The 25468-nt window shown below is 38.0% G+C and overlaps 3 protein-coding genes and 1 long non-coding RNA gene across 13 annotated transcripts; 1 reads left to right on the top strand and 3 right to left on the bottom strand.

Moving 5' to 3' along the window:
• Positions 1–1421: 1421 nt before the first annotated feature.
• On the bottom strand, positions 1422–11018 carry LOC131332560 (hydroxymethylglutaryl-CoA synthase-like). Its single transcript, XM_058366866.1, has 7 exons — positions 10912–11018; positions 10001–10145; positions 8938–9011; positions 8761–8833; positions 8593–8648; positions 7494–7668; positions 1422–4486 (listed from the first exon to the last, which is right to left on the bottom strand). Exons 1-7 carry the CDS (start codon positions 11016–11018, stop codon positions 4466–4468), a joined length of 651 nt encoding a protein of 216 aa, XP_058222849.1. The 3' UTR covers positions 1422–4465.
• Positions 2340–3806, top strand: LOC131332561 (putative disease resistance protein At3g14460). Its single transcript, XM_058366867.1, has 4 exons — positions 2340–2351; positions 2445–2572; positions 2898–2950; positions 3403–3806. Exons 1-4 carry the CDS (start codon positions 2340–2342, stop codon positions 3804–3806), a joined length of 597 nt encoding a protein of 198 aa, XP_058222850.1.
• A 5366-nt stretch (positions 11019–16384) lies between the features above and the next one.
• On the bottom strand, positions 16385–19877 carry LOC131334182 (uncharacterized). Of its 10 annotated transcripts, XR_009202074.1 has the most exons (6): positions 19640–19715; positions 19486–19564; positions 17727–17839; positions 17463–17591; positions 17160–17323; positions 16385–17042 (listed from the first exon to the last, which is right to left on the bottom strand). It is a non-coding gene; the product is annotated as an uncharacterized LOC131334182 (long non-coding RNA). The 10 variants fall into 10 exon arrangements; XR_009202078.1 differs by lacking the exon at positions 19486–19564 and having other exon boundaries at positions 17818–17839; positions 19640–19739; XR_009202075.1 differs by lacking the exon at positions 19486–19564 and having other exon boundaries at positions 19640–19735.
• A 715-nt stretch (positions 19878–20592) lies between these two features.
• On the bottom strand, positions 20593–22106 carry LOC131334181 (RING-H2 finger protein ATL51-like). Its single transcript, XM_058369091.1, has one exon. The coding sequence runs from the start codon at positions 21949–21951 to the stop codon at positions 20941–20943; it is 1011 nt and encodes a 336-aa protein (XP_058225074.1). The 5' UTR covers positions 21952–22106; the 3' UTR covers positions 20593–20940.
• Positions 22107–25468: the final 3362 nt, after the last annotated feature.

The raw sequence follows: 25468 nt of genomic DNA, 5'->3' as shown, positions 1-25468 counted from the left end.
ATGTTCGAAGCGTGAGTTCGGCTCTTAATATTAAGGCTACGAATTCCACGTCCATATCTATCGAATTTGGGGAAAAACTCACGAATATACCCATTCCTGTCATGAACTATTACTGTATAAGTTTTCTTTTAGCGGATCTTGTATATGAAGCTTAGGACATTGGAAATGGTCTAGCGTGCAAATGGTTGAGTTTGAACTGGAGGGAGCTGTTCTTATAATCTCGGCCGGCTACAAAGTTTGTTAATGGCCGAGAAAAATTTGTTGAAGTCTCCGAATTCCCGGCCGTAAGAATAGTCTTTCGGGAGGAGACATTAATTAACAAATGTCGACGAGTGTAGGTTGATCTTCTTTCGGGACTGGGAGGTGAGTACATTAATTAACAAATGTTGACGAGTGCAGGCAACCGGAATACAATTGCTTGTTGCAATAGAGTTTTCCATTCCACCTGCTTTTTGATGAACACATACGTACAGGATAATCTTCATTTTCTCAGTTTAGATAAAACTTTAGCTGGCCACTTTCCGGCGAACATTGATTTTGTTCAATGATATATTGAACAATATCCGATGGACATGATTTTTGTCACGGTTACGTGTCTCGACGAGATCTACAATATGAACGGATCCGATCATTGAACAAAATCAATGTTCGCCGGGAAAATGAATTACTCATGCAACACAAGAACTCAATTGTTCTGTGTCGGCAAGAAAAGGAGGACTCACTCCACTGCAGTAAGTAATATCACCAGGATAGACGTGTAGGGGTTCTAAGAAAAGGGCCAAGTTTTATGTTCAGAGTTTGAGAAAAAATCATTAATACGTTAGTATCTTGAAACCGGAAGGTATTCTTGCCATAAGCGAAAATATGCAGGGCTTTGTAGTATTTTTAAGTGGTTCGACTCTTGGCTAGATAATACACACAACTATGCATCTTCCGGACACAATTGTGACCGGAGGAGATAGATGCATCATGCATGTAGGCCTATACGCATCGAATGGTTTGGATGCAAACTTTTGATCAGCGTTCGGGCCGGTTATGTTTATCAGGCCTTGTAACAGTATCCCTCAATAGCAAGCCCAGCCTTGGGCATAAAGCCCACTATGCAAGGCCCAAATTTTGGGCCCCCAAGGATTCAGTGAAAATTTTGAGTTTGCGTGTGTGTTTTAGGCGGCGAAGTGGAGAGAGGTTCCTGTCCCAAACTGGGTGGAACACTATAATACAATTAATGAAACGCTATTGTTTCACTTCCGTTTCTCTCCATGTCATACAATAGCAGCAACGCTATTATTGCCACCTCTACAATAGCATTTCTAAAAAACACTATGAAATTATGCTATAAAAACCTCTATTTGTTGCAGTGTAAACAAAAGAATAAACTCATTAATTCTAATTTGAAAAGAAGATTAAGCAGAGAAGTGCAGTGGGATAACTTAGGTTTCATTTAGTAGACTAGATGAAGTTTTTAGAACATAGTAAAAGGGTAATTCTACATAGTAATGGATTGGGTATACCAGAGCGCTAAAGTAAATATTGAAGGCTAAAACACGGTAATTGAAGACAAATATCCTGTGGTTCATGTAGACTATGTAGTACAGGGCCAATTCCCTAATGCATTGGAAATTTTGAAGATCCCTAAAATTAGTTGAACTACCATGCCAAATGGATACTAACCTCCTGAAGAAATTTGAGAATTGCCAACACTACGCTCCAGAAGAAATTTGAGGTTGTCCGCAGCTTTTTCAGCAACTGTGTATACGCAGCTTCATTATGTTAAGGACCTCCTCATGATGTTGTAGCCCATCCTCCTCTTCTTCAAATAAGGAAATAAGTTGGGGGCATGATGTAATCATCAAATCCCAGAGCCCATGGAGAAAGTTCGCGTCCCATAGTATTCTTCCACAATATTATGAGTTCTTTACAACTAAGGAGGGTTAAGGTTTGGAGTCTAGTCAGCCCTTGGGAAAACCAATTGGGTAGGCATGCCAGACCTTGGATATTTTAACTGTCATGGAAGTCAACGAACTCAAATGGGTATAAATTGCACTTTCATCACCCACGTCAAGATTGTGAAAGGTGTCCGGAATCAAAACGTCGTTGAGAGATAATGAGAGGAGCGAATCAAAGTCAAGCGTATTCTCACTTCATTTATCTCTGTAGGCCTCGAAACCCGCGCAACCTTCAGCAGCAGGGACTCCTCAATCTTCAACTTTCTTAAGTTGGAAAGATTACTTGGCAATTTCTGCAAAAGCTTGAGGCATTTACTAATGAACAATCCTGATCGGTAAGCAAATGTTTGAGCTCCATCGACTACAAAAGGAGACCATCCTTCCCAATCAGGCATGTCATCAAAGGTCAAAATCTCCAGAGATGGTTAAGGATTTGAGTAGCCCAACCCATAGAACTTAAGTCCAACCTGCTCTACATCTTTCATTTTTTGAATGTAGACTTTTGCAAGTGATGGTAACTACCCCAATGGGGGTAAGGAAATGCATTTTTCACAATTCAGGAACTTGAAGGAGGCCATCTTCGAGAAAGAAGAGTTTCCAACCCAAGTCGAAATTCTTCTACCATGGTAACCACTAATGGTAAGTTCTTTCAAGTTATCGTGAGGTTCAAGCATGTCAAGAATTTCTAATTCAACATTTCTATTGCGACAATGATCCGAGCAGATACTCCACTTTAGAAATAGCACTTCTAAGCCTTGTTTATCCTTCAGATTGGCCCTCCTAGCATCTGCCACATCCTGATATGCAAATTGTCCCTCTTAAGATGAATCAAACTGCCCAACTCAGATATCATAGACCTCTCACCTTTGCCAACAATGAAGTTTGATAATGTTTGGAGACTTGTCATTTTACCCATTTTTTCTGGCATTTCTTGTAACAAATTTGCACCAGTAACAAGAAGACAAAGGAAGTTAATAAGATCGCTAGTGTTTGCAGGCAACTTGGTGAGATTTTTGCAATCTCTCAATAATAGTGTTTACAGGTTATAGAGAGTTCCAACTGATTCCGGTAATTTGCCAATAAAGGCATATGAAAGGTCAAGGTACCTCATGTGTTTCAAATCTCCACTCAAACCTCATGTTTACACGTGCTTAGTTTGAGAAGGTATTTAATACATGAACTTCATAGTTCGAGTAGGGATTTGAAACACACGAGGTACCTTGACTTTTCATATGCTTTTATTGCCACATTACCGAAATCAATAGAAACTCTCTACAACTTGCAAACACTACTATTGAGAGATTGCAAAAATCTCACCAAGTTGCCTGCAAACACTAGGAACCTTATTAACTTGCGTCATCTCGATATTACTGGTGCAAATTCGTTCCAAGAAATGCCACAAAAAATGGGTAAATGACAAGTCTGTAAACATTATCAAACTTTATTGTTGGCAAAGGTGATGGGTCTAAAATATCTGAGTTGGGCAGCTTGATTCATCTTAGAGGGACAATTTGCATATCAGGATTGGAGGATGTGGCGGATGCTCTAGATGCTAGGAGGGTCAACTTGAAAGATAAACAAGTCTTAGATGTGCTATTTCTAAAGTGGAGTATCTCCTCGGATCATTCTCGCAATGGAAATGTTGAATTAGAAATTCTTGACATGCTTGAACCTCACGATAACTTGAATGAGCTTACCATTAGTGGTTACCATGGTAGAAGAATTCCGACTTGGGTTGGAAACTCTTCGTTCTCGAAGATGGTCTCCTTCAAGTTCCTGAATTGTGAAAAAAGCATTTCCTTACCCCCATTAGGGTTAGTTACCATCACTTGCAAAAGTCTACATTCAAGGGATGAATGAAGTAGAGTAGGTCGGACTTGAGTTCTATGGGTTGGGTTAATCAAATCTTTTTCCATCTCTGGAGATTTTGACCTTTGATGACATGCCTAATTGGGAAGAATGGTCTCCTTTTGTAGTCAATGGAGCTCAAGCATTTGCTCACTTGTCAGAACTGTTCATTAATAAATACCCCAAGCTTTTGCAAAAATTGCCAAGTAATCCTCCCCGCTTAAGAAGTTGGAGATTGAGGAGTGTCCGCTGGTGAAGGTCGCATGGTTTTCGGGGCCTTTAAGAGGTAAATGAAGTGAGGAATACGTTTGACTTTGATTCACTCATCTCATTGTCTCTCAACAAGGTTTTGATTCCGAACACATTTCGCAATTTTGAAGTGGGTGATGAAAGTGCAAGTTATACTCATTTGAGTTCGCTGACTTCCATGACAGTTGAAAATATCAAAGGTCTAACATACCTACCCAGTTGGTTTTCTCAATGCTGACTAGACTCTAAACCTTAACTCTCCTTGGTTATAAAGAACTCATAATAATGTGGAATGATGCCATGGGACGCGAACGTCTCCATGGGCTCCGAGATTTTTGATGATTACCTCATGCCCCCGACTTATTTCCTTAAAGGCATATTCTTCATCTACAATCTACTATCTACTTCTTTGTGCTTAGAAACTACGTCGTATTACAGTCTTTCTGTAATAAAGAAACTGATGAGCATGCATGTTTTATCTATCTATATGTATTAAAAAACATGAACCCACATGGTTAAGTCTACAACTTCATGCTGAAGGTGCCACTCTTAAACTACAAACCCAAAATTGGGGATCAGAAACACTCCTAATGGGTAAGGGTCATCACGAAAAGTGCAAGATCTCTCAACCAGCACAAAAAGATTCCACTCACATCACATGGTCCGAATAAATTTTGTGATATTATTACAAATGAAAAATAATTAGAATCCATACATTTTATGGGTCAAACCCTTCAAATCTTTGTTTTATTGAACAAAGTAACACTAATCATCATGTAACTCATCTATCCAAGTAACATTTCGGAAATTAAAAGCAAGAAAGCGTGAATAGAAAACTGCATGAAAACCTTTAAATCAGTGTATTGACGTCAAGAATTCATTCCCATGCATAACCTTAAAACAGAAAGAAGCCCAGAGTAGTGCAATTTAGAAAGAAGCCCAGAGCGGGGGTGAGAACATGCAAAACGCCCCAAAAAATTTGGAGGTTTATTTATGGATTACTAATTTGAGAGAGGTTGAAAAACTATCTCTTTAAGAGCAGAAGGCCACGCCAATAAGAAAATTTAAAGAGAGAGAGAGAGAGAGAGAGAGAGAGAGAGAGAGAGAGAGAGAGAGAGAGAGAGAGAGAGAATCCCACTTTCACATCAAATAAAAAAACAACTTAAGAACCATATTTTATGCCAGAAACACAATGTGAGAGAAAAAAGAACACAAATAAAAAGGAATAAAAAAAACCCTTTTCAACAATTTCAAAACAACAAGAATCGAACACATCAAACAATTTTCTCAAAGTGGCTAAGAAAATAACTACCATGTACTAAATAGCAAAGTCCCAAATTCTGTTTTCATCACTCCAAAAATAATGTAGACACTCCAATTTATCTAAGTAAAGCTGATAACCACGATAACACAAAAAGACTTTCTAAGAACCTAGGATGTCCGCATCCAGGTTCCATAACAGAAATAGACTTTGCCAAACCAGCTTGCAAAATATCAGGTGGGAAAAGAATGTTAGCATTTGAAACACTAATGTATATGAAGGACCAATCGTCTTAAACGCAATGTTCTAAATAGCATTTGAAACACAAAAACCAATGATTGTCTTAAACACAATGTTCTAAAACTCGCTAGACGTCGGCCACCTTCGAGCTTCGACGCTTAGTAATCGGCACCTAGCAATTAGTCGGATTTTTCATTTTTATAAAAGAATGAAAATTATTTCCCCCTCTCCCCATGGTCTGAGTAAGAAAATGACCACACACACACACAAAACCTATTAAAGGGGAATTTTGTATAATTTCACCAAATTAAAGGGTCATTAGTATTATACTTGCAACTCAAGGGTCATATAAACATACTACTACTGCTACATCGCGAATCAGCCCTAAATTTCTTTAGGATCAGAATTCCTCTCTCAGATCAGGCAGCTCTGGCGATGACTGACAACTATTCGTCTCTCTCTCTCTCTCTCTACAGTTACTGTTCGTCTCTCTTTGTGTGACTCTCTCTCTCTCCCAATTTGCTGACTCTCCGAGTAATCGCTACTTGCCAACTCCGCGCTACTCGCCGGTTAGTCGACCGGCCGACTAATCTCACCGACTAGCCCTAAATCGCCTAGGCCAGGTGCTGACTAGCAATTACTCGCCTAGTAATCGTAATCCCAGCTTTTCAAAACACTACTTAAATGCAATAACACTAGTGTTCACATGATTGGCCTAACTGTGGAGACCATTATCCAAGAAACTGTGGGCATTGATCATCAAACAAACCTGCTTTTTGCCAGGAATACTGCTTAGTGCTGCTATTGTGGATTTCATTTCAGTGGTAGCTATAAAATTTCCCACTTTAGAACCTTAACATAGTGTTTAGATGATGGACTTCAAAGCAAAAGAAACCAAAATACTCATCCATATTCATTTTTCTTTGGGATGACCAACCAAAAGATGTTTTTACCTATTAAATCCTCTTCGCAACAACTACTTAAAATTATAATAAAATAGCTTATCTTGGAAGCAAAAGAAACCGAAATACTCATCCTTATAACCAATACGGAGAAGCACCTCAGTGTTTTCTTTCTCCTCAGATCTACGCTACCATCAAAAGCACGGAAAAATTTATGTTTTGTTTGTTCGTCTTTTGCAAACAAGCTGAAGATTACAAGGTTACACCTACCATAAGGAGAAACATACTTATTTGGCCAAGCATAAGAAGAATCATTGAAAGATCTTCCTAGTTCTATCACAACCTTCAAAAGCTAGAAACTATTTTCATTTTGGTTTCGATTCTGTGGGTATAGAATTCCTAAACAACGGTGATGCATATTGTAAATAAACCAAAAAAACTCACTCAGAATCTCAGATTCATAGGAAGAGCGTTGTTCCGGACAAGCAAGTGAATTCACAACAGTCTTTCATATTTCATATGTAAATAAGATAAAACATAAAACGGCGTCCTTACTCACATGCAAGATGAGATAAAAGGACTGCCACTATAGAAAGGGGAAGTGTGAGAAACTCTACCCACAAAGTATGTGTCCTCACCAGGAAAAAAAGTGCATGATAAAATTAACAACTCTCCTCTAGTGGGGACTTAAATCACTTAGGGCTTGCTTAATTGGCCATTGGACTGAATCATATAATCTCTAGGGGATGTGAATGTTGGCAATTGTCTCACATCTAATCTGGTCATTCATCCTAAGCTGCTAACATAGCTGTCTGCATTAGGGAAAAAACAATGAAGAATGCGCACGGTAATCTAGTGAAACTGATCCTGCGACAGCAAACAGCCAACACCGGATATGATTTTCTATCTTACTTGGAAAAAAACTGGCTAGGAATCATGTTGTTATAGTTTGCTTTGTTTCCCGCTCTGTAGGCTAATCATGATTCCAACGCAAGCACAACACAGATGATAAGAACAAAAGAGAGAGAGAGCCTATTCACTACTTACCGGAGGCCTGAATCTGGAAGCTTTGAGAGGGGTGGCTTTGCTAGGGGCACGACCAACTGAAAAACATTGAGGTGATGGAGGACAGGTTCTAATTTGCGACAAAATGTCACCTTCTTTGCCGTTTACATTCTTCGCATCCAAAGAGATTGGAATGTTTTCTGCCTCTTCAGCTCTCCTACACAATACGCTCAACAAGTTGAATCACCGCTGCACTCTTTCTCTGGTAAGAAATTATTCACATGTCCTAAAGAGAAAAAATAAAACTTGGCTAATAATGGCTCTCCATGGGATACTCTACGATAGAGCATTTGATGCACTATATGACTTTTCTATACGGAAAAGTCAAAAGTACTAAACATGGGTTGTTGGATGAATGTTCATCTTTGTGTCAACACATCACACACCCTTATTGAAGTGTTGAGTAGTCGTTGCGGGTGCTCTATACATTTGGAACAGTCACATACCATATAGATTATATGGATTGGGCCTTTCCATCACGACATACAGCACTTGAAATTAAAAAAATTGGTGAGCACAACCATAAACTTTGTCAACCTCTCTGATCATTGCAATGGTAAACTTTCATAACAGTCTTCAAATTTGGTTCAAACACATAACCACACCTAGAGATTCTGAGTAGCATCACTCAGCCAAAAGCCACTAATTCTCAGTCTTTCAATGGCCTTAACAAACATACATATAGCATTACTCGCAAAATTATCACAAAACCCATTCAGTACCCCTAACATTAGTTTTCAAACAAAGCTATTGAGAACCTAAAAAATCTCAACCACCTGTAACCGTATCCTAGAGCAGTTTAGAACAAAGATGCTAACATATAAAGTATCATACAAAATTCCCAACAAGAGAATTAGTTTAAGCTCTCACAGATTTAAGCTTCCCAACAAGATCACGTCTTCTGTAACTTTCATCGTCAGTTAGAGATGAAAATGGAGCTAGCTTTTCTTTAGCAGCCTCACCAACAGAGCTGCCAGTAAACGCAAATTAGATCATTCACAAGGTAATAGTGCAACTCCCGGATAGAAGGTGGTAAAATGCTCAAAACTTGTATAATCAAGGATGGGGAATATATAAGAACCTTGCATTCCTCAAGTAATCACTGAACACCAACCGTGCAAAGCTCTTCTGAACAAGCTGCATTGTTTTGAGCAAAAAGTTCAGACATTATTCATCAAGACAAAATAAAAGTTCAAATGGAGAGCAAGAAAGAGAAATTGTAGACTTCTAACAGTTTCAGATAAATTACCTTGTTATATGGAGAATGAAACACAAAATAGTCAGCATCAGCTGAAAATTGTTTGCCCTCCAATTTCTCGTACCTATATAGAAGTAAAACGTTGAGAAATTCACATAGCAGTATATCACACAGACTTCGTCCACGTCAAAACAAGATATCTGCTTTAGAATATCAAAAGCAGCTTACTTTTTGCAGAAACTTTTGTAGCAAGAATCAAGTGCCATGAGATAGCAAGTCTGTGAGAGCTTTCCGTCAACAACCTATAAAAAGTAATTGCCACAGATGAGAATCAGGCTGCGATAAAGAAGAGATCTCCAATTTAGTGGGAAAAAAGGTTGGCACAGTGAACAGCTACAAGTATATTGTCATGTTTGCTACTACTTGCCACTTGTTAGTTAATCACTAATGAGCAACAGTTCACCCAAAAATAATAATAATGATAATGAGCAACAATCATCAGAATCTGGAAGCATTATTATGGCCTCAAAGTTTTATAGGACCAGTCTGCATGCAGGAACGCTGTGCACAAACAAATAGGAACTATATAGCCACGTTGCAAACTAATTCTTGTGGTGTTTCCCTGCAGTCATAAAATTCCTGAGAAATTTTGGATACGCATACAACTAATAGCATTTTTCGAAGGCAGTTTTCCAAGTCCCTCTCCCATTTTTTTAAGCATAATGTTACCTACAAAACGAGCGCAATAGATATGAGAGGTCTATCATATGTCCAACATATTTGCAAGCAACCATGCAGTACGAGGGAACCTTTGCACATGGTTTCCAAAAAGTTGATTCTCTACTTTTAGATGGTCAAACCAATGAAGCAGGAAGTACCTTCACCCAACAGCGTGCCTTAAATTTCGATGACAGCAGTTAAGGGGTTGTTCGGCTAAATAAGCCAAATGACTTAATTTTTTTGTCCTTATTCAAATTTTTTTTGAATTTGTTAGTTTTTCGTCAACTTTTTGTGGATTATTCTTGAAAGATACGAAATTTTGTAATAAAATGATGTAGTACTTCAATACTACTTTTACAGGCAACATAATTTATGCGCCCTGAAGGGAAATTCTGCTCTCTCATTTTCCATGTCGTCGATTAGAAAGTAGACAAACAACAAAGATTAGAATCCAAATTCCTTATCTTAGTCTCTTTTGGAGCCATGATCAAAGTACCCATTACAATGCACACAACATTGATAGCTTTCACGAAACATGAAAAAAATCAAAAAGAAGTACGCAGTGAATTACCGGGTATTCACTTGCAAGGTTGGGCTTGTAAAAATCATAAGCATGAGACATATGGCTTCCCCTCAATTTGCTTTCAATTGCTATAGGTGCATCAGGCCCAATAAGTATCGCAATAGCTTCTGCACCACCAGTAGGTTGAGCTGGTCTGTTATAGAAATCCCCAGTAAGAAACTTATACTTAAAAATTAACGATCCAATTAATGTAACTAATTACAAAAGACAAATGTTATACAAATCTACAAAAATCATTAAAGGAAGAAAACATGATTCTGATTTCAAAGATTGCTGGGTAAGTCAAAAATGGACTGGAAATGGAAACCCCAAAACAGAGGCCACGATCAATCCCATGATTCCGATCACTGGCTCCCATAACCAGAATAGAGGTGGGACGCAGTACGAAAAATGGGCACTGAAGGGGATCGGTCTGGCCGATTCAAACGGAGACGTTTGTCCGAGTGCAATGAGAGTGCCTTGTTACCTTGTTCTGGCTTCTCCCGTGATTTTCGCTGAAACTATGAGGGTGTACAATGGATAAAATGCCCTCTGTTTTGATGGCTTCCATCATCAGGCCTTCTTCTTCTCCGTCCTTCCCTTTTATTTCGGAATGCAAGGGAGAAGTACGGAACCACACCCAACCCTTACCGCTTCCTCCTCCCATGACTCATCCATGAAAATTCCTTTTTTTTTTTTTTTTTTTAAACTACATCATATAACGTGCATTATATGGACTAACACTTAGCAAGCAGAAAAAACCAGTTCAATCTAGAGAGAGAGTACCGGTGGGGCTTTCGAGCATGGAAATGCCGCCTCGGTCGAGAGATTGATAGAGGGCGTTCATGAAATCGATCTGAATCGAGTAAGGGTTGACTGGGAAGGCTGGGAATTTTCTCTCGCTTTGCTCTTTTATTTACGGCTTCTTCTTCTTCTTCAGTTCAATCTTCGATTTCTGCAACCTATCTGATGATCGGCCTGCGACGCTGGGATTCGTGACGCCGTTGGAGTAGATCTCATCGATCATCTGTGACGACGCTCCGTCTTCGCGAATTCGTTCTCTCTGTCGCTCTCTCACTCATCGTTCACCAGTTTTAGAGAGAGAGAGAGAGTAACGTAATTTCTGGAGTAATTTGCGTGAATATGTTAGGCTCTGTTTGGAATTAGGGAGAAGAAAGGAAAATTAAAAAATTCTCTCTCCTATTGTTTGTTGAAAGAGAAAAAAAAGGAAGAAAATAAAGATTTCAGCTTCAGTGAATCGTTTACCTCTTATTTTTCTCTCATTTTTTTTCTCTTTTATTTTCTTTTCCTTTCTATAAATTTCAAACAGAGCCTTAGGGTCGACTGATTTTACCAAAAAACCCTCTCTCAAATGAGCACAAAAGACAAAATAGAATGCAAAAAAAAAAAAGGGGACAGAGGAAAATCTCAAAAGTCCGAAAACTCGTTGAAGTAATCTGTAAATAACCCAAATAGTGTTCATGGCCCACCAATTTTGAGTGCAAAATTACCAAAACGCCCAAACACAAGAAGAAGCAAATTGATATTCGAGTTGTTTGAAGCCAGGGGCATTTTCGTCCGAACTTCCCAAAGTGTAAGCCACATTTTGGAACTTGGTTCCTTGCCCCTTGTGGATATATAGTCAAGATCATATAAGGAATCTCTTAAATTGTTAAAATGCGGACCTCTCATTTACCAACTAAATTTTGATGATACAAACTATTCAATGTGTTCAGAATGTGATTTTAAGAGTTCTTGCGAGAAATCAGCAAAAAAAGGACCGGGAAGTCTTCATTCGAGCAATTTTTTATTGAACCATGCAATGAAAACTGCTCGGATGAAGCACTTCCCGGTCTTTTTTGTCGATTTCAGGCGGGAATCCTTAAAATCTCAATCTGAACACATTGAGTGGTTCAAATCATCGAAATTTGATCGAAAAATAGGATGTCCACATTGAGTTCACTGACTGTCATGATAGTTGAAAATATCTAAGGTCTGACATGTCTACCCAGTTAGTTTTTCCAAGGACTGATTGAACTCCAAACATGGACTCTCCTTCATTGTAAATAACTCATAATATTGTGGAAGGATGTCGTGGGACGCAAACATCTCCATGGGCTCCGAGATTTTGATGATTACCTCATGCCCCCTATTTATTTCCTTATTTGAAGGAGGTGAAGAAGATGAAGAAGGGCTACAACAAAATGAGAAGGTCCTTAACATAATGAAACTGGATATACACAATTGTGGAATGCTAGAGAAGCTACCACGAGGGCTAGACAACCTCAAATTTCTTCAGGAGCTTAGTATCGACAGTTGTAAATGTCTCGTCTTTCTCCTAAAGAAAGGATTGTCGTCTACAGTGAGAACATTTAAAATTTTCAACTGCGAGGCTTTGCAATCCCTACTTGAGCTGATGATGCTGACTAGTCTTGAACATTTGGAAGTTTGGAGTTATGCATCACTCAGATGGGCTACGCCTGCTCTCAAAGTACTGGAAATTGCAAACATCTGGAGTCAATACAAATACATGAAGGTATGAAAATCAAATGTACATCTCTTGAAGCTATTAGTATCATATACTGAGAGACACTCAAATCCCTACTAGATGTGACACAAAACTGTCCTAGGAATCTCTGTATATTACATATACTAGCATGTGATAATCTGGAGTCCCTTCCAGAAGGATGGTTTGCCGCAACCAATATGATGAAATTTGAGATCTCCAGCTGCAAGAAGCTCAATCAAGGGCCTGCCACACCATGCCTACAACAATTACAACAACCTTACCTCTCTTCAAGAGCTGAAAGTAAGTAGTTGCCCAGTGGTTAGAGGACTCGTATCCTACATTCTAAAGGAAAAGAGTCTTTGCTTGATTTATGCAACGTTGACATTAGTACACTCACATTAGAGTGGGGTTCGCACAAATTATTCTCTCTCAGAGATCTTCGGCTTTCAAAGTATGGTTGGGCATCATTTTTAGAAGAATATACTTGTTGGCCATTTCTCTAATCAAGCTGAATATTGGCGACTTCCCGAATGTGGAGAAGCTATCTTGCAAGATCTTTCAAAACCTCCCCTTAGTCCAACAACTTCACTTCTGGCATTGCCCCAAGCTCAAGTCCATTGCAGAGCTACATATGTTGCCTCCCTCGCTTATGTATATGGGGATCATTGAATGTTTAAGACTGAAACAACGATATAAAAAGGGAGAAGGCCAATATTGGCCCCTCATTGCTCACATCCCTGAAAGCAAAGGGCTTTAGATCAAAAGTCAGCTAATGAATGACCCGGCCCCCATGTGCGTTAGATCAAAGAAGAAATACTTCTTGATATAATAGAGTATTCCTTTCACAAAAAGAATATCCATCTAGCATGGTAGTTCAACGCATTTTAAGGATATTCCAATGCATTAGGGAATTGGCCCAATACTACATAGTCTACATGAACCACATGATATTTGTTACTTTAGCACTTTTGTATAGCCAATCCATCACTATGTAGGATTACCCTTTTACTCTGTTCTGAAAACATCATCTAGTCTACTAAATGAAACCTAGTTATCTTGTTGCACATCTTTGCTTAATCTTATTTGCAAATTAGAATCAATGAATTTATTCTTTTGTTTACTTAAAACTGATATTTAGCTTGTTAAAATCTGAAATGTTATGGGTGAACTTGACCCACAAAAAATGACTGAACTTGTAGCAGTACGAGAGAGTGATAACAATTAAGCATGTGTTTTCTTATTTCACTACCAGATTCTATAGTTCAGAGTTTTAAATTTGGATTTTCTTGTATGTTTGCAGCAGTTATGTGAAGTGGAGACTGTTGTAATGATTTGTTGCAAAGCGATCTTCTCGAGTAATGCTTTGCAATAAGATGAAGACACGGTATTCAATCCTTCTAAGCTACTAAGTTGTCATTTTATTTCTGTCCACGTGTATTATTTGCTAACTTGTTAGAAAATTCTTGTGAGTCATGAACATGCACTTGTGTCAGATTTGAGCACAAATATTAGTAAAAAATTCAAGAATACCTTTAATGTATTTCTATTCTGGGTTGTTCTCGGTGGTCCGGGGGAGTGTAACTTGTGTCGTTGAGTCTTGCTGGTGTTGGGTGTGTTTTTGGTGGAGTTGTGTGTGTGCATGAGTTTGGGGTAGGTGTCTGTTGCAGGGTTTGGTAGGGCTTATTAGTCTGTTTTCCAGGGATGAGTATTCTTTGGACGGGAGTACTATGTGTCTTTTATTAATTGGAATCAGGTTTCCACAGTAAAGATCATTAACCAAGGAGGTTTTTGTTTTGCTCAACAAAATAAAATTATTAATTATTGAAAGTAATTTATACAAAATGTTTAAAAATAAATATATAGCTTGTTCCATTATATTTATTCACGTTGTTTCATACCTGTGCTTTTTTTGTACTGTTGCTGTGCTTTTTTCATGTCCGTGCTTTTTTCGTGCTATTGTCGTGCCCGTGCCACGTTTTTCAAAATAACACACCAACCATACCTACCTAGAGTGATTTTACCTTTCCAGAAGGAAACAATAAGAACATCATAATTATATGCAACACTTTTCCAAATCAAGAATTATGTTCTCATCTTTGATGATCTATGGGAAGTGTTTCCTTTGGAAAGAGTGGGTATTATGGAACCAACTTGATCTAATGGTTGTAAAATTGTGTTAACTACGTACTCATTCGATGTTTGTAGAAAGATGGATTGCATAGCTGTTTATTTTTTGTAGAAAGATGGATTGCACAACTGTTAAAGTGGAGCTTCTTATGGAGCAAGAAATGCTAACTCTATTTCTAAAAAAGGCTATTCAAAATGACACAACTGACAGATGATGCGAGCGATGTGCGGCGGCCTTCTCCTCCAGATGTAAACTTTCTTCTGGAACTGCCCCAACTTTTGTGTATTTGTTTTCCTTTTAGACATGCTTGCCCCATTGTTTGTCTGTGTATGATACAAATTATGTTTGGTTATTGATTTTCATACAAACAAATGTTGTTCAATTTAATGGCTCCATATAAACAAACTTTGTTCGGTTGTATGGTTCCATACAAATGAACTCTGTTTGGCTATGTGATTCTATGCAAATATATCATGTTCAGTTATTGCATACCATATAAACAAATCATGTTCGGTTATGCAGCTCCATACACAAGCTTTTGCCGCAACTCCATACAAGAGCGAGCACAATGTTCGCCTATTTATTTCCATACAAATATATTTTGTTCGGTTCTTATATTGCATACAAAATGCTTTTGTTCGGTTCTATGTTTCAAACAATTTTTTTTAGTGCGAAACCACAAGGAAGTGAATTGGTTATTTCTAAACATTAGGGAGGTGATGTGCAAAAGACGCAAACTATAGGGAGGTAATCCGTACTTTGCCAAAAATAAATGAAGAACCCAAACAATTCCATCAAAAATCAAAGAGAGATGCTACATACATTACCATCCATCCACTACATCATCCACTATATTTTTTATGGGGCTCACCCCGGCTCCCAAAAAAATATAGAAAAATGTCCATAAATTTTAGAATAATATTTTATGGGGCTCTGTAAAAAATCAGCTCCAAAGAATATCGGTAAGTATTATTTCTTGATTTGTAAGGACGAAATTGTTTAACTACACAGTTTCGATCCTACGAATCAAGAAATAATACTTACCGATGTTTGTTGGAGCTGATTTTTTACAAGACCCCATAATATATTATTTTAAAATTTATGAATATTTTTCTGTATTTTTTTGGGACCCAGGATGAGCCCTACAAAATATGTAGTAGATGGTGTAGTGGTTGGATGTAGTGTACCTAGACTTATTGATCAAATAAAAGTTGAAGTTCTCGATTCCATTTCTTTGTTGGTTTGGAGGTGAGGTCACACTTATTTAGCAATTGCAAACTTCCCCTCTCTCTCTCTCTCTCTGATAATTAATGCCAATTGAAAATTCAATTATTGCAAAAATTCCCCATAATATTTTAGTCCAAGTTATATAATCACTAGGTTTCTCGCCGTCGTGCTCACACGAAGATTTCGTGCCCGTGAGTTGTTTTTTCTTGCATAAATTGGCATGATATGAAATAACTAAATTGGACTAATAGTCCAATTGGAGGGCAGAACTAATGGAAAACCAAATTGTCAATTGACTCGAATTTTTAAAAAATTAAGGCTGAACTTAAATTGTCTCTGTTGCAAACTTTACATAGCATTTGAATTCCCAAGTCCATTCTTTATTCACGTCACTGTAGACTCTGAGCATGCATATTCAAATAATAAGATCTCTCCCAAACTTGATGCCCCAAATGGAAAACACTCTTATATTTTTAAGTCTAACAAAGAACACAACCAAATAGCAAATTGTAAGCAACGCATCGGAAAAATTAATAGGGACGGAGGGAGTAGCAAACAAAAATTCATCATCTTGACAAGAAGTCAAAAGCTTGCGCACTACATTGCCCACTATTATGTTCAAAGATTGCCCATTAGTAGTAAAAGTTTCGTATTGCCCACTATCATCTTCAAATGGATAATATAACTCCTTAAATACGTACAAATCTGCTTACTGCAGATACATCATCAGCTGAAAATAAGAGCTTTATTGTTTTCCCAAAAAGTTCTAAGATTAGCCCTTAGACAAGAACTCAAAAGCAGTAGCAATTGATCAGTATTCACTATTTAGAAGCAGTCATAAACTCTCTCACTGTTCGAGTATCCATGCTGCAGAGGTTCGTGAGCATCAATTGGGTCAGAGATTGACTTCACAGTGAAAATACACCGGTTGATTCCTCCATAGCGATACATGTAGGCCTTCAAACTGACGCAACCCTTTTTTGGGCGGGATAGCTTTTCAATCAATGCTATTGGCAGATTTCCCTATGTATTTGTTTGGATTAGTGGTAGTTCGTGTATGTGCTGTAAATATTGAGGGAAAGATGGATTAGATTTTTGGTAGCTTACGCTCGCTGCATGTTGGGTGAGTTCTGTTGCAGTAACATCATACAGAGCTTCTGCTTTTTCTGTGAATACAGTTGCAATAACTGAAGAAACAATAACTGAGCCTGTTTCATCAGTTATTTGGATATTAAATTTGGTCCTGCATTTTGAAGAATGGTGTTAGTTTTTTTGCTATAATTAATTGAAGTGTAGCTGAAAACATGTACCCGGGAAGTGTCGCTACTTTTTGATTGCAATAGTCGCACCAAAAGTCACCATTTCCATATGCATTTGTGCTCTTATTACAGATCGAACAGACGAAGCATATGAATTTTTGGTTGAAGTCAGCAACGTCAATGATACCTTGTACATTTACATACTCAACCTGAATCAAAGATAAGAAGCGGAGGAATAAATAATTGGATCATTATGTTGCAGAAAAATAAAGTAATTACTAATTAACTTATACCGTGCTGCATTTGTTTATGAGGAAGTAACTTAATTGCTATGGTTAGTTATCTAACCTTGTGATCTGATGTCGGTAAGTTCACTATTTTGACAATTCTGAGTTTGTTGCTTGTTGAGTGAGCATTTATGTGCTGGCAACTGTTGGCTGTGGTAGTTCTCTGATTTTGGAGATATTTGCGAAGCACCTATAAAAATTGGATCCATGTTTAAAGACAAAGTATGTCGTCGTGCTCGCATAAGGATTTTGTGCCCATGAGTTTGTTTTTACTGAAATAATTGGATGGTAGAACTGTGTGCAAAAGTTATTTACAGAAATTTACAAGAGGTTAACAATCCCAAAGTTTAGAAGCAAATTGTCTGAATCAAAAGGTTTCTCCGGAGAATGAGCAGTGCAAGTCTTTAGAAATTTACCAATTGAGAAGTTGTGAAGCCTCTGCAGGTGCAAATAAGAAATCAAGATAAGCAGACAAATAACAACGAACACAATTTACAAAGGGCAAAAACAATAGAAAAGAACCACAAGATGAATATTCACAGACAATTTCTATAACTAATCTTCTTATCGACAACTAATTCCATCTCTACATGTGTGTAAATTGGGAAGTCTGAAACAACAGACTCCAAACTGATGCGTTGTCAAGACATCCAACAGAACATATGGAAAAAGTTCCAAAAAGACATAGTTGTTGTGCAATGTAAAGAAAATGTAAGCATGACTATAGTATTAAGACGGGTTAGGTGACTGGGAAATCAAGAGTCAAACTGTCCAAAATGACAGTTGATTGTCCGGTTGTCTCCATTGTCAAATTCCCAGGGCATTTGAAAACTGCGAGGAGAAATGCCCGCGCAATTTTCTCAGTTTGATAACAGAAAGTATGAATGTTATTGTAGGATGATTTTGGAAAGTGGTAAATCTTCAAAGCTTCATTTTGAAGCAAAGTCCAAATGGGTATTCCCTTATCCTAGTAGTTCGATGTATGTCGCCAAGTCAGAGAGTCCCACTGGAAAGCATCCATGGGATGATAGCTAAATCTTTTATTAGTATTGTCAATTGGACTTTCTACCGGGAAATTTGACATCTCAACAAATCGATTCAAATGTGTAACTGAAATTCATACGAAGATACTTGATGCCAAGTTAAACACAAAAGAGTAGCTCTCTCATGTAAAAACCACCACAACCACCCAAAAAGATAAATTCAGAATTCACAAATTCAAATGCATACACAACTAAATCAAAAATAAGAGAATGGCAAACACTCTATGTAGCCAAAAACGTAAGCAGTTGAAATATTAGCTACTTTGATTATTGTGCTATCAAATGAATCTTTATCATCAATTTTTTGTATTGTATGCACAACCTTCTTGTTGGAAGAATCTTGTATTTTTCTAACCATACAAAGCAAACCATTCAAACATTTCAACAAACATGTAAAGTGCTACGTACATAGCTACATTTAGAAAAGAGATAGCAAAAGTTTCTTGTGGGAAGAATCTTGTATTTTTCTGACCATGCAAAGAAAACCATTCGAACATTTCATCAAACACGTAAAGTGCTGCTACTACATAACTACATTCACTTTGTGGAAAAGAGATAGCAAAAGTGGGATAGAGCTGGTCTAATATTATTTTGCATTCTCATTCACCTCTTTTCTTTTCTTTTTAATCTTTATCGGCCAAATCGCCCACCAGTGAACTCCAAACCAGCCTTCTAAAACACCAGCATGGTGAACTACACTTGATGTCGTTCCAGAAAGCACATCACCATCGAAAACATGATCAGGGGGAAACATTCGCTGAACTATATAGAACCGTTCAATCAACTGAGTACCAGAAATCACATATAATAGACTATCTATACCCTTCACCGTAGCTACCAAATTGGCTCAAAATCCCCAATTCCAGCTAACCCTAACCCTAATTCGAATTCCAAACAATCGAATGAACAAGTTCTAAACAATCGATTTCAGTTTAGCCACAACCCTAATCTGAAAGAAATCGGAACAATGGAGAGAGAGAGAGAGAGAGAGAGAGAGAGAGGGAGAGAGAGAGAGAGAGAGAGAGAGAGAGAGAGAGAGACCTCGTCGGCGGAGGGAAGGCGCTAACGGAGGCTCAAAATAGAGCTTCGGTTGACGAGAGGGCGAGAAAGGCTCGAACCGCTGGTAATACACAAAATCCACTCCAATCACAACTCATTCCACAAAAAATCAAGCAAAACGAAAGGAAAAAATTACCTTTAGCGAGCTCGAATCTTGGATCTACATCGCCCAAACCGCACAGAATGGCGTCGTGATGAAGAATCACTCAGAGAGAGAGAGAGCAAAATTTATGTCGTTCCCGTTTTCAAGACTTTGCACGTGGTTCCATCTGCTCCACGAGGAAAATAAACGGCTGAGATGAAAACAACACTTTTTCTGTGGCTTTGACATAAATACCCGTGAAGGCAAGCTTACAACCCCTCCAAGTGAGGGGTTTAATTGGAAAAATTGGACCAAATGTTCTCAACCCTTTCAACGTTCTTATATTACAAGGTTAGAAAATTGTTACCTTAATCATAAGTTCTGTAGTACATGATTAATTACTAGGGGCCGTTTATTTTATTTATTTTGGGTCGGATCGAAACACGTGTGATGGGTACATCGAAGAGGAGTGGAGATTGGCTCATGGATTCTTCAATAATTCACTTCGTTGTCCGGAATCATTTATCTCGTAGTTTACCATATAGATCATGCATGAAAAAAAGAGAGCAGACTTGAGTATATTCTTATTTTGAAAAAAAAAAAAAAAAAAAGAGTGAGAGGAATGATCAATGTTAAAAGTACACGCCCTATTTTAGAAACGAAAAATAAATTAAAAATGTATAGTAGTAATTAAAATAAATAACTCGGTCAAAGTCTGCGAAATTAATAAATTAGTGCACTTTCTAACAATCTTGCCTCTATCTTTCGTTTTTTTTTCCAAACCTTCGATTTATAGAAGGTCCTCAGCCGGCCGGTGGGATCGAGAAATATGAAAATATGTTTCGTGTTTCGCTACCGTTCTGAATAAGATTCCAGCCAATGGGGGCAAAGGCAAGGTGACCACCATGGCACCATCTCATCCCGGGCCATCGCAAGGAAAACTATCGAAGAAAATTAAAGGAATTCATGTAAAACTGGTAAGCATAATCCAAATGAAACTACTAGCATTAACAAAATCATAACCTTTTTTTTTTTTTTTTGAGATGCTTGGAACTCTGCACTGTAATAAAGACCACCAAAATTCCAACATCGGCAAATTAACCACATTAGCCGAAGAAGCTAATATTCCCCTGAGTAATTTAATCAACACAAAAACAAAATTTCATTGGCACCTAATTTCAAAAGAAATAACCTAATTTCAAGAGAAATACATTAGTCTCAGTATCCAATAATATACGCTCAGTTTCATCCATATGATCCCTCAACCCATTTCCTCTGTTAACTTGGGCAAGTCTTGTGTGTCTTTCCTATAAACAAAACCTTGTGTGTTTTATGCACAACAAAAGCAGAAAACGTCAATCTGGGACAACTGAATCCTTTCCTTTACTATCATTCCTGCTTGTGCAACTGAATCTCCCAGGAGACGTCGATCTCTCGGCCGTCCCCGTGCCGTTTTCCTCGCGAATCCCTCTCGACGGTCCGATTTCCGCAGGCAATCTGTGGATTACTCTATAAATTTCCTCCTCCTCCTCCTCTTCACTAATCCGTAATACATCAGAAACCAAGAGATTGCGTCGATGTTGAGAAGCCTGAAGTCGAACCGGACTTCCAAGTTTCTCAAAATCTTCTTGTACATTTTCTCTGTGTTCAACTACTACAGCCTCTGTCCTATAACCCGTCTCCGGATCCTCCACCACCACGACCAAATCCCTGCTCGGCTGAACCCGAAGCGACGAGACGTTAAAACTCGAAGAACTATGCACCGCAATCGGATCCGGCTGAGACGCAACGTTCGCGCGGCACAGCGGGCAGTTCGAGTGGGATTTTAACCACGCGTCTATGCAGGGCACATGGAATGCGTGACTGCATTTCGGCAGCAACCGTAGCTTCTCGTTTTCTTGGAACTCACTCAAACAAACAGCGCACTCAGTGGCGCCTTCCACTAGCCCATGATCTTCCTTTTTGTAACAGCAAACGGCGATGGACTCGATGAGAGACTGGTCCAGCCCGGCGGACGCAGACGTCGCGGCGGGGCCCTGCCACTGGTCCTGGTGGTGCGTATGGCTGAGGTCTGTTGGTTCGGGTTCGTGGTGGACCTCGCCGGCGTTGGCCCTTCTTCGTTTGCAGTATTTGGAGATGAGGGTGTAATAGGCTATCAGGAGGAAGGCGCTGGCAAGTACGCCGATGATGGCGATGATGAGGGGGGAGAAGTTGGTGCCGGAGTCGTCGCCGCCGGAGGAAAAGGGCGGGGGAGGGGGGAAGACTATGTAGCACCATTGTGGGCAGTATATGCTGCAAATCCCTGTTGAACAGTCCTTGTAATTGTTGTATGGTGACCATGAATTTGGTCTGGCCGGAGAACCCATGTATGATTATCTATATGCCGGATAAAAATTTGATACAGCTTATCTGTGTATCACTCTGCTTCTCTAAAGGGGAGAGAGAGAGAGAGAGAGAGAGAGAGAGAGAGAGAGAGAGAGAGAGAGAGAAAATCAAATGAGGCTTAGATGGGAAGGTAAGAAAAGTGGGGGGGTTGATGGGTCTTTCTCATGTTTTCTCTTGCTTTTGGTTTTACTTACTTTCTTTCATCTTCTCTCATTTCTCTATCAAATCTTTTTTTTTCTTTTGCGTTATGTGTGACTCACAGTATTCTCGAAGTATCAGTTTATGTGTGTGTTTCTTTTGTACTTTTTGTATTTCTATATTTGTGTTTTTTTATGTATTAATGATGCTACATAATTAAGCATTAAAGTACTAGTAATAAACTTGCAATATACCAACTTGAATGTATAATTTGGACTACATATTAAATTTTCTTTGTAATTTTCTACGTTAATGTTGTCCTTTTCATTTTCTGATAATGCAACTCTACATGTAGGGTAAAAATACAACAAAACTTGGAGATGAAAATCATTACTATATATTTGTGTGAGTCAAATTCATTCTAAAGACAGTCCTCACTAGAGCAGCTTTGAATATATAACTAATTAATGTAGACTAAACAGGGGTTTTCATTTTTCAAATTGCTTTGTATTTCTATGTTCTTCTCTCTCTCTCTCTCTCTCTCTCTCTCTCTCTCTCTCGTTCATTGGAGGAGATGATGGTTAGTTGACCAAAGAGAGAAATATTATGGACTACTGATGAAAGCGAAAAATTAAAAAACCCTAAACACCGTCCAAGGTTGGTGAATGTGGATGGGTGGAGTGCACCACACCTCCTAATCATTTGAAAATATTTTTTTGCCTTTTGCTCCAATAGAGATAAGCAATTACATTATTCGAGGTGCGCTCAAATTGGTTTGGACATCTAATTATCAAAAAATGTGATTACTCACTAAAAAATAAGTAGGCGTTCTAAGGTAAAAAAAACTCTTATTTGCTGATTTGGTGTAAGACGGAGGGTTTCCACACAGAAGCACACTCAAAATGAAAATAAAAAGAAATTAAACTTGTTTGGAATATAAAATTGCTTTAGAGATAGAATATAATATGGTTGTTGATTTTGTCAGTCTCTTTTTTGTTAACGTCACTCCTCTGCAATTCTGCAAGTGTATTTTTGATATAAAAATACACTTGCATGAAAATAACGTTAACAAAAAAAAAAGTGGCAAAATCATTTCCCTATAATATAAGCTCATAAAGAGGTCAGAGCTATATTAGGATAATATCGTGTGTGTTTGTTACACCTTCCAAGGATTTGGAAAAGATAAAGCATTAAAATATCTAACTTGACGTTCACATAATGACAAGTACTCATTTTTTATTAGTTGGCAAAAAAGCTACTCCACAATTAGCCAAACATGGTCTTTACTATTGGACAAAAAGACAATAAGAACACAACCACTTGGGGTTTGGTGGCATCAAATCTAAGCCACAGATTTTTTACTAGGTAAAGGTGTAATTAAGAAGAAACTTATTGTAAACTATGATGAGAGAGACCCAGACTCTCTGCTTGGTATGGGTTTTGGAGAAAGTTTTTGAGGTAATAACGAGTGGATACATAATAGAAAAAATGAGAGTGAAAATTGGAGAGAAAATTTACCGAGATCGTGCGCAGAGAGATGAGTCGGTTTTAAAGATCCGAAATGAACAAAGTCCCAAGGTTTTGAGAACTCAAGCGAACAAACCCTCTTGGGTTTTTCTTGGACATTGTATATATTAGTGCAGAGCTAGATCTAGGTGACTTTAACGTATAGACTCAAACTTCAAATCTTATCTTAAATGTCAATGGATGCTGCGAGATGCTAAACATCTAGCACCATGAAAGTCAAAGGCTTGCTAATTAAAGGGGTAAATAATTTTGCCACTCTCTTTTTTGTTAACGCTACTCCCCTACAAGTGTATTTTTGAACTAAAAATACATTTACAGAAGAATGACGTTAACAAAAAAAAAGAATAATAAAATCAGCAGTCATTAAAAGCTGTCCTATTTGGGAATGAAACTGGAAAAGGTACGTATCGGCTCCAAACTCAACACATATGGTACTACTACTACTCTTCCTATGAACTTTATAGATTATAAGCCAAACAAGTTAAAGTAATAATTTTTTCGAGTTTGGTTATGAAAAATTTAATAAAATATAAAAACTATTAAAGCTTAGTGTACTCACATAACGAGTTGTTCGTGACCGAGCATCCAAAAACTCGAACTCAAATAGCTTGGTGAGTTTACGAGCCCGTCCTGTTGTTGGGGAACATCAGCTGAGAGTCATTCTTCAACAACTTGAACTTTCAAACAATTGGTGACATGCCAACAACCTATTTGGTTTTTTCAAAGAAAGAATTAAAGGTGTTCCATAATAAGCTTAGGATCATCTCTCAGCAACATCCTCTGCACAAATCCTTTCAACTTTTTCCATCAATTAGAAAGAAATTATGTAAAACTAGCATGAAACTGGACAATCAACTATTTTGAATTACCCTATTGTCCTCTGCTAAAAAAACCCTATGTACGAATTCTGACAACAAACCCAAGACCACAATCTCCACACAAGAAATCATCCAATATTAGGTAAGAAATAACAAACTTCAACAAGAATGAAGAAGAACTCTTTTAAATGATGTTCAACTTTCTTAAGCATTACTTGTAGGAAAAACATTTGGGCTTCAGCCTTTTGTACAATTCATAGCAAATATAGGATTAGTACCGGAGTAAAGCTATGAGTAAATATGGAATGTGCATACAACGTACATATGATTTTTGTGAGGTTTAGGGGTGTTCAAGAAAACCGTCTGAACCATAAAATCAGTCCGATCCGGACCGAACTGTCTTATTTGGTCTAGTTTTACGGTTCTACGGTCAAGTTATGGTTCCAAAAAAATAAGAACCGTTAATTTTGGTTCGGTTACTGGTTCTCAATTAATGAACTGTGGTTAGAACCGAACCAGACCGTTTAAAACTAAGATTAATATAGAAATACATATGTGTGTGTAATTAAATATGTATTGGAGGTTAATCTTTTTCTTGCTAAACTTAATTTATTTAGAGATGAAATCTCATTTATTAGGAAAGCTTTTATTTTCTTTCTTCCTTTCCTATTCTAACAAATTATATTCCTATTCCTTTAATTTTATGAGTTCATATTTTATGAATAAGTGTTTGAATGCTTATTGGATAGAACCGAAACCAAACCAAAACCGAACCAGTCTTACGGCTTAGTTCTAGTTAGGTTCCATGCATATATTGGTTAAGTTCTGGTTTCCAATTTTCTAGAACTGTTTGAAATGGTCCGGTTATAGATTTTCTAGAGAACCGGACCAATCCGGACCGTGTACAACCCTAGTGGGGCCCACCTCTGGTCCCACAAAGATGATTCGAACCACCCATTATTTTTAAAATATTTTTTATGGAGCCCTGTAAAACAGTTCAACCTGATATCGATAA

The sequence above is a fragment of the Rhododendron vialii genome, chromosome 7a, assembly GCF_030253575.1.
Source record: "Rhododendron vialii isolate Sample 1 chromosome 7a, ASM3025357v1".
NCBI classification, from domain to species: domain Eukaryota; kingdom Viridiplantae; phylum Streptophyta; class Magnoliopsida; order Ericales; family Ericaceae; genus Rhododendron; species Rhododendron vialii.
Note: the sequence above shows the minus strand (reverse complement) of the source record. Positions and strands in the feature narration are given on the sequence as shown.

Excerpts from the sequence above, each read along its gene's own strand:
- LOC131332561 (XM_058366867.1), top strand. Across the intron at positions 2,573-2,897 it reads GTCGAAATTCTTCTACCATG|TAACAAGAAGACAAAGGAAG; the intron begins GTAACCACTAAT and ends AATTTGCACCAG. Across the intron at positions 2,951-3,402 it reads TAGTGTTTGCAGGCAACTTG|GTGATGGGTCTAAAATATCT; the intron begins GTGAGATTTTTG and ends TTGTTGGCAAAG.
- LOC131332560 (XM_058366866.1), bottom strand. The coding sequence starts at position 11,018 with ATGATCGATGAGATCTACTCCAACGGCGTCACGAATCCCAGCGTCGCA. Across the intron at positions 10,146-10,911 it reads CTGAAGAAGAAGAAGAAGCC|ACCAGCTCAACCTACTGGTG; the intron begins GTAAATAAAAGA and ends TTTCTATAACAG. Across the intron at positions 7,669-8,592 it reads GATTACTTGAGGAATGCAAG|GAGAGCTGAAGAGGCAGAAA; the intron begins GTTCTTATATAT and ends CGTATTGTGTAG.
- LOC131334181 (XM_058369091.1), bottom strand. The coding sequence starts at position 21,951 with ATGGGTTCTCCGGCCAGACCAAATTCATGGTCACCATACAACAATTAC.